Here is an 8,731-nt window from a genome sequence, read left to right as displayed (position 1 = left end):
TATCCTGTCTGAACAGGGTAACGATCAGATATTCAACAAATAAAAAGCCTAAATATCTAGCTTGTTTTATTGCTCAAAACTATCATGGATCTCTGGATTATTCATAATAACGGTTCGTTGCTCACAGCAGGCGATTTGAGGTCCGACAGTAATTGCCTTATAATGTGTTGAAGGTGAATTTGTTACAAAAGCGCTGTTTTGATGGCTCTAGCGGTGGAGCTTTTAAAGGGGATGGATTTAGAGAAGCGGCCTCTCAGAGAGGGGTTTTGGCATGCTGACACTTTAGCATCTATAACTGTTAACCTGTCAGCACACTAAAACCCTCTCAGAGAGGTTCCATCTCTAAATTCATCCCCTTCAAAGCACTGTCGCTAAAAATATTAAAGCTGAAACAAAACAAGAAAACTCACTAACCGACACTAAAAAACTCCTAGTTTAGACCATGCACCCTGTGCACCCTCCATCTTAAAGTGCCCCTATTATGCCATTTTAAAGGTAGTTAATATTGTTGTAATAGTCTCTTAAAACAGGTTTACATGTATGCAAGTTCAAAAAACACTTTAGTTTTCTCCAAAATTAGATTTGTTTTTACCCCGTTTCTAAATGATTCGTAAACGACTCGTTTGAAGCAGTTCGAAGAATCAGTCTCTCTAAACCCCTCCTTTCAGTGAGCCCTCACTGCTGTGATTGGTCAGATGGTGCAGTCCTTTTGGATTGGTCTACCGCTACAGCGCAAAAACGAAACGCCCATTGGCATAACTGAATGACAGCTGCGGAGACCTGTTAATGCATAGAAAAGATAGCCTCGATTTTACCCTATCAATTCGAGCCGGAGTCTGACGATGAAAGGGTTGAAGTGGCACATCGACAAGAAACTGTTTTGCAAGCACGACCGGAGCAGGACGTCTCTCAGTGGGTGTCATGTTACAATTTGCTTTTGTAAGCGAACCGGACACATCTCTACGTTGTGAACTTCAACACTGTACAATCCATAACACTGCGTTAAGCCATCGTTTATCATTATCATTACTTAAACTAATAAGGCAGACAGACAGTCAAGCTGCATCAATCACAAGACTTTTTAGACTACATTGCACTCACAGCTGAACAACAGAACTACAGAAACGCAAGTTAGCCGCTTACCAAGACATGTGCGGGGTTGTTACACACCATAACGTACACAAAGACGTATTTTGAACGATCGCTAGAAAATACAATTATTAATCATACTTACAGGTAGAAGTTCAGAGGAGCAAGCCGGTCCAAATAAACTGGGCACTGATCCATTTTTTAAAACCAAGCGTTTGGTGAATCTTGCGTTGTAACGTTACTCCCCAAGATTAGAAAAGCAGTCATCAGTAAAATGACGCGAACACAACACAAGATTGGCATTGGACTGCTGAGGTGTTGAAAAAATTAATGTTAACCACTCATTCTTGATAGTTTCATCTTTCGGAAGGGCATATAAAACAAATTCACTCTCACAGGCTGTCACAGCGCAGGGCGTCTTCTTGACATGATGTAATCCACGTGAAAATGGTAGGCCTACTGTTTGTGGGCGGGCAAGTTGTTCGCGAAATTGAATGTGGGCGGACATTACGCAAATGTGTAGCTCGTGACGTGTGGCCGTTACAGAAAAAAGATTCGAATTGCTGACGACTCGTTTAGGCGAATGTGAGCCGACTCTTTTTTTTGATAGACAAAAACTTTATTTATAGTGCACTGTCGGCGTCACAACTTTGCAGATAGTTTATGTTCACATACAGCTACATGACACACTAAATGAAATAGCATATTCGAAAAGGCATAATAGGGGCACTTTAAGCTTGTATAAGGGAAATGAGCTTGTCCTCTCCGAAACCTTGGCTGTGAGTAATGTATGTTTACATGCTCCACGACCTCCTCTTGAATTAGTCAGCGGCCCATTTCTGTCCCCTGAGAGGCGGACGATTCTCCTTTGTCCTGAATGTTTATCTCTTTGGTGATTGACCTTGGGTTGTTGCGTCCTCCTGGGATGAGCCCACCCTTTCTTACTCCCTTGAGTACAACCTGCCTTTGTGGCCACATTATTAAATGGTCAGAGGTGATGTGTATACTTTCTGTACCTCTGCCCTGTCCCACAGATTCCTAGCGAGGGGGCACCCAGGAGCTCTTGGGGTGGAAGAGGAACTGCTTTAGATGGATCTTATTTGGACCTCCCTTCATCAGGAAGCAGAACTGAGAGAGGCGGGACAGTAGAGTGCACTCATTCTTTCTCAACGGAACCGTTAAGTGCACCCTCCAGCAGCGACCAGAACTGCGAAATCCATTACAGGCACACCAATCACAATTCTGACAGTGGACGTAGCGATCCCGGCTTCTCCAACAGGGAGCCCTCAGCCTGTGATGCCCTCAGGCTGCGTGGTGCCTCTGAACCCAAGTGCTCTCCTCAGTGCCACAGAATGGATGATGATGGCATGTGTGGTGTTAATCGAACTGGATTAGCAGCTCCACCGCCTGGTCGGGAGAACTGGGAGGAGAAACGGCGATGTCTGCTTCTGCAGAAGAAACAGCTGGAGATGGAGAGGGAGAGAATTCAAGCTCGGCTGGCACAACAGGAAGAGAAACTTTTGCTCCAGAACCAGCAGCTCCACCAGTCATACCTTCAGTACAGCAAGTAAGAGCACAAACCATTTGTTTAAAGAGCAGGTTATATAGGTTTTTTTTAAAGTGTCTTAATATTGTACAACAAGTTCAAATGCATCTAAGGTCCCAAAAACATTGTAATTTTCTCAAAATATACATTTAATATTTGTCATTTGTCAATTATTTCAAAACTATTCATTCGAAGCAGTTCTGAGCTTAGTGTCTGTAAACCCCTTCTTCCCCTGCTCTGATTGGACAGCTTGCCAAGTCTGTTGTGATTTGGTACAGAGAGGAGTACTTGAGCAAGTTAGTGAGTGCCACCATTGAGAAAGCATGCACCTTTACATTAAACAATAATATAGTGCTTCTATCCGTCCTTTAAAAAATAACATAAAAAACATTTTGTTTAACACTTATGCAAGTGAATCGTGCCCACAGCTAAAGTTTAGCTGCTAAACTTGTAACTCTTCACAAAACAATAATGGTGGATACATCAGCCAAGTGCTAACGTGACTATTGGATGAAACAATAGAATAGAACCAAATTATGTCTTCATTCTTAATTATTAAACAAAGCAATTTGAACAATGACAGTCTACATGAATCGGCACATTCTTAGAAAATAGTGGGTTTAAAGCGAATTATCAGAACTATTTCAGTAAGTAATATCATGGTTTACCTAGAAACCTAAAGCTGCACAAGGTATACATCACATATTAGCACAAAAAAAATTATTTTTAGAAGTCAATCGACGCTTGTTGGTCCAAATAAAGAAGGTACTGATTAGTCTTTCATCGACAAGCTCTCCAAGATTAGAGAAGCAGGCCTCTGTAAAATGTCGAGCACAACAAAAGGTTCGAATTGTATTGCTGTGGTATCATGAAAAAAATACATTTTAACCACTGATTCTTCACAATATCATCTTTCGGCAATGCAAACAAAACAAACTGGCTTTCACAGCGCAGAACACAGCGTCTTCTCGACATGATGTAAACACACTAACTTGCGTCGGTCAGACCGATGGGAATTATGCTAATGTGTTACCTAGTGACGTATATTACTAATGGGCAGAAGGTTCGAAAATATGATGACTTGTTAAGGCGGCTCAGAGTCGACTCTTTCTTTTGAGAGACAATATCTTTATTTATCATGCACTTTTTGATAAACAACTTTGCAGTCTGTTTACAATGAAGGATAGCTATGTTACAAACTGCAAAAGAGATATTTTTCAAAACCCATATGACCTGCTCTTTAAATATTATTAACCTTTTTTTTTTTTTTTTAAATAAACGCATGGTTTGGTTAAAATAGACTAATAGAAGTTCATGCACCTAGAAAGTATTTCCAGTTCAGTGTACTGTGACCACGAAAGAGATGTCCAGAGATTTTCGGTAGTAATCGACATTATGCCACATACTGTTGATGCAGCCTAATTTAATTGAACCATGAACAAATTTTAATTTGTCTATTTTCAAGGCTTCAGCAAGCAACCACAACACACTTTGAGAAACCCCTAAATGGAGACATCAGTTTTAATGAGGTTCCCCAGTCCAGTTTTGTAATGGATCCGGTAACACACAGGTAAAGCTTGTTTTCAAACTTGCATTGAATGCAGAAAATGGCTGGAGAGATGGAAATGAATATATAAAAAAATAAATAAACACTTGTTAAAGTTTAGTTTCAGTATGCATTTTTTAAATTGATTAAAACTGACAGTAAATCCATTTATATTGTTACAAAAGATTTCTATTCAAAATAAATGCTTTTCTTTTGAACTGTTTATTCATCACCATATCCTGAAAAAAAAAAGTATGCTTCCCAAAAAAAAAGATTAAGCAGCTCAACTGTATTCAACATCAAGAAATGTTTCTTGAGCACCAAATCAGCGTATTAAAATGATTTCTCAAGGATCATTTGACACTTACGGCTGGAATAATAGCTTCTGAAAATTCAGTTTTTCCATCACAAGAATATATATATATTTTTTATATATTAAAATAAAAAAGTTATTTTAAATTGTGGTAATATTTCATAATTTTACTGTATCAAATAAATGCAGCCTTGATGAACAACCCCAAACTTTTGAACGGTAGTGCAGACCAAAATCTTAACTCTCTTTCTTTTATTCAGCAGTGAAATAAAAGGAGAATCACGCACTTTGCAGGGAAATGTTCGACAGCCGTTAAGTAACGTACAGTCAAGTACCGAGCAGCCCGCACCCAAGCTTTCTCAAGGTACGTCCACCAAAAAATTATGCTGAATATGTTATACCTTTCTGCTTTTTATTTCACCTCCTTAATTGGAAATTTGCCTTACATCCTTTCAGCTATCTCTAATTTTCTCTCTGCAGAGATCTCCATTACAAAGAAGGATATGGCCACCTCTCCTGTGGTTCCACAAAGCTTCCGGACATCTGCTCCTTCCAAAATTCCTCCTCCCAGCCTTCCTAGCACTCCACAGGCTTCTAGGTGGGTTATGGTGTCCCTCAGGGTTCTGTCTTTGGTCTACTCATGTTTTCCACCACCATACATGCATATGTCATCCCAGCCTGTCTAGTTCCTGTCTATCACAACCAACCCTTTCTGTATTTTTAGATGAGCAAAACATTTAATTTTGCCACTTGACAGTTCGGTCACTCAACTACCACTTTCTGTAGAGAGGCTGCTGTTGCAATTTATAGATGGGTAGGGGGGTGCTTGAGAGAAGCCACTCTCAGGAAACTCAATGAAAAGACCCATACAAGTAAATACAATTTAACAAGTTCAATTCAAGAAGGAGTGAAAAGAGGGAAATGACAGCAATTTTGTCTCAACAGCACAGCAGGGGCCAAGCCTGTGTATTAATTGTGTTCTGGACTCCCTACCTCTGTGATAGAGCTTCTAAATGCATGAATGTGAAAAAGGAGAAGGGGTGGGAGAAGTGATGTATGGGGGAATCAGAATAAAATGGGGAAAAGGGAGAAGAAGCGAAGGAAGAGAAAAAAGGGGAAGCTGTTCTGGGCCGAACGCAGTGCGAGGCCTGTTTGATGAGTTAAATGAAGATTTTTGCCGGCCAGCGCTGAGGCTGACAGGAGCCAAGCTGAGTCCCATTAGCTGGCGTAGCAGGGCCCAGCAGCAGGTGTAATTGAACCGAGTCTTCCAGCCCGGGCCGAGAACGCGCCGCCTCCCTCAGCTTAATGAGAAAGAGTGAGGCAGAGAATGAATCACTGACCGCTAGCGCGAGACACACTCTGGGATAGGGAAGGAAATTCATTACCGTTTTCTTTTAACGTAGAAAGGTAATTAATGTGACAGCATGTCTTTTTTTTCTCTCCCTCAACCCCCACAGCGAGAGCATGAGCATGTCTCGTTTAGCGTGCCATCTCTGAAAAATGCAGATTATTTGTAAGTCGTTTGTAAGGCGTATTTCTTCTCTCTTTTTTCTAGGAGAGAATGTACTGACTTCAGAAGTAATTGCCTTTTTTCCCCTCTCTCTGTTATATGTTATGGTGAATATTTTGCATTAATATGTTCCTTTCTGTCTCAGACGTTTCATTACCGAGCCAGAACTTTTACAGGGGCCGGGAAAATTAGGCTGCTTTGTGTGCAGCTATGAAATTTGTTGGAGGCATACCAAGAGATTGTCAGAACTGACAGGGAATCGAATACTCGCGTATGCATAATATGTATCGGGGAGGTTGAGAAGGGCCAAATGTGAACTAAGACCAGGGCAGAAATGTTTCTTTTAATGAACAGTCAAACTGTTGAATTTCAATTGGCCATTCTAGATTCACCTTTCATTGTGACATCGAGCAGCTTTGACATCAAAGATACGTGATAAAATAGGCAATGAAATAGATTTTTAGTTACACATTTTCTATAGATTGTCAAGATTCTAGCTAAATGAATTGCACATCAGTATTTACTAAGAAAAGTCTCTAAACTAGCTTAAATTGCTCTGATGGTAGGAAAAAAAGAAATAAAAAAGAAAATTAAAATCATTGGTGAAAATAGAATGTTACATTGACAGCCCAAATACAGTTAAAGTCAAAAGTTTATATACATCTTGTAGAATCTGCAAAATGTCAATTACTGGTCCTTCTCAAAAAATTAGCATATTGTGATAAAGTTCATTATTTTCTGTAATGTACTGATAAACATTAGACTTTCATATATTTTAGATTCATTACAACACAACTGAAGTAGTTCAAGCCTTTTATTGTTTTAATATTGATGATTTTGGCATACAGCTTATGAAAACCCAAAATTCCTATCTAAAAAAATTAGCATATTTCATCCGACCAATAAAAGAAAAGTGTTTTTAATACAAAAAAGTCAACCTTCAAATAATTATGTTCAGTTATGCACTCAATACTTGGTCGGGAATCCTTTTGCAGAAATGACTGCTTCAATGCGGCGTGGCATGGAGGCAATCAGCCTGTGGCACTGCTGAGGTGTTATGGAGGCCCAGGATGCTTCGATAGCGGCCTTAAGCTCATCCAGAGTGTTGGGTCTTGCGTCTCTCAACTTTCTCTTCACAATATCCCACAGATTCTCTATGGGGTTCAGGTCATGAGAGTTGGCAGGCCAATTGAGCACAGTAATACCATGGTCAGTAAACCATTTACCAGTGGTTTTGGCACTGTGAGCAGGTGCCAGGTCGTGCTGAAAAATGAAATCTTCATCTCCATAAAGCTTTTCAGCAAATGGAAGCATGAAGTGCTCCAAAATCTCCTGATAGCTAGCTGCATTGACCCTGCCCTTGATAAAACACAGTGGACCAACACCAGCAGCTGACATGGCACCCCAGACCATCACTGACTGTGGGTACTTGACACTGGACTTCAGGCATTTTGGCATTTCCCTCTCCCCAGTCTTCCTCCAGACTCTGGCACCTTGATTTCCGAATGACATGCAAATTTTGCTTTTCATCCAAAAAAAGTACTTTGGACCACTGAGCAACAGTCCAGTGCTGCTTCTCTGTAGCCCAGGTCAGGCGCTTCTGCCGCTGTTTTTGGTTTAAAAGTGGCTTGACCTGGCGCCTGTACACGGTGGCTCTGGATGTTTCTACTCCAGACTCAGTCCACTGCTTCCGCAGGTCCCCCAAGGTCTGGAATCGGTCCTTCTTCACAATCTTCCTCAGGGTCCGGTCACCTCTTCTCGTTGTGCAGCGTTTTCTGCCACACTTTTTCCTTCCCACAGACTTCCCACTGAGGTGCCTTGATACAGCACTCTGGGAACAGCCTATTCGTTCAGAAATTTCTTTCTGTGTCTTACCCTCTTGCTTGAGGGTGTCAATGATGGCCTTCTGGACAGCAGTCAGGTCGGCAGTATTACCCATGATTGCGGTTTTGAGTAATGAACCAGGCTGGGAGTTTTTAAAAGCCTCAGGAATCTTTTGCAGGTGTTTAGAGTTAATTAGTTGATTCAGATGATTAGGTTAATAGCTCGTTTAGAGAACCTTTTCATGATATGCTAATCTTTTGAGATAGGAATTTTGGGTTTTCATGAGCTGTATGCCAAAATCATCAGTATTAAAACAATAAAAGGCTTGAACTACTTCAGTTGTGTTGTAACGAATCTAAAATATATGAAAGTCTAATGTTTATCAGTACATTACAGAAAATAATGAACTTTATCACAATATGCTAATTTTTTGAGAAGGACCAGTATTGTACTAAAATAAGAGGGATCATACAAAATGCATGTTATTTTTTAGTGCTGACCTGAATAAAATATTTCACATAAGATAATAAGAAAATAATAGTTGAATTTATAAAAATAACCCTTTTTAAAAGTTTACATACACTTGATTCTTAATACTGTGTTGTTACCTGAATGATCCTCAGCTGTGTGTTTTTCTTGCCTACTGTTCTTCAGAAAAATCCTTTAGGTCTCACAAATTCTTTGGTTTTTCAGCATTTTTGTGTATTTGAACCCTTTCCAACAATCACTGCATGATTTTGAGATCCACCTTTTCACACTGAGAACAACTGAAGGACTCATATGCAACTATTACAGAAGGTTCAGCACGCTCACTGATGCTTCAGAAGGAAACACGATGCATTAAGACCCGGGGGTGAAAACTTTTGAACAGAACGAAGATGTGTACTTTTTTCTTATTATGCC

General features: G+C 40.2%; 1 protein-coding gene across 2 annotated transcripts in view; it reads left to right on the top strand.

Annotated features, from left to right (window-relative positions):
- kiaa1328 (KIAA1328 ortholog) overlaps positions 1 to 8,731 on the top strand; it is a 29,208-nt gene that overhangs the window by 11,908 nt on the left and 8,569 nt on the right. The window contains exons 6-9 of one of the 2 annotated variants that reach the window (XM_073824167.1): positions 2,124 to 2,656; positions 4,101 to 4,205; positions 4,758 to 4,858; positions 4,975 to 5,092. In XM_073824167.1, coding sequence (XP_073680268.1) covers positions 2,124 to 2,656; positions 4,101 to 4,205; positions 4,758 to 4,858; positions 4,975 to 5,092 — 857 coding nt within the window. Of the gene's footprint in view, positions 1 to 2,123; positions 2,657 to 4,100; positions 4,206 to 4,754; positions 4,859 to 4,974; positions 5,093 to 8,731 lie in introns of both variants that reach the window. The other variant, XM_073824166.1, reaches the window with a different exon arrangement.

Source organism: Garra rufa, chromosome 19 (genome assembly GCF_049309525.1).
Source record: "Garra rufa chromosome 19, GarRuf1.0, whole genome shotgun sequence".
Lineage (NCBI taxonomy): Eukaryota > Metazoa > Chordata > Actinopteri > Cypriniformes > Cyprinidae > Garra > Garra rufa.
This window is presented reverse-complemented; position numbering and strand designations above follow the sequence as displayed.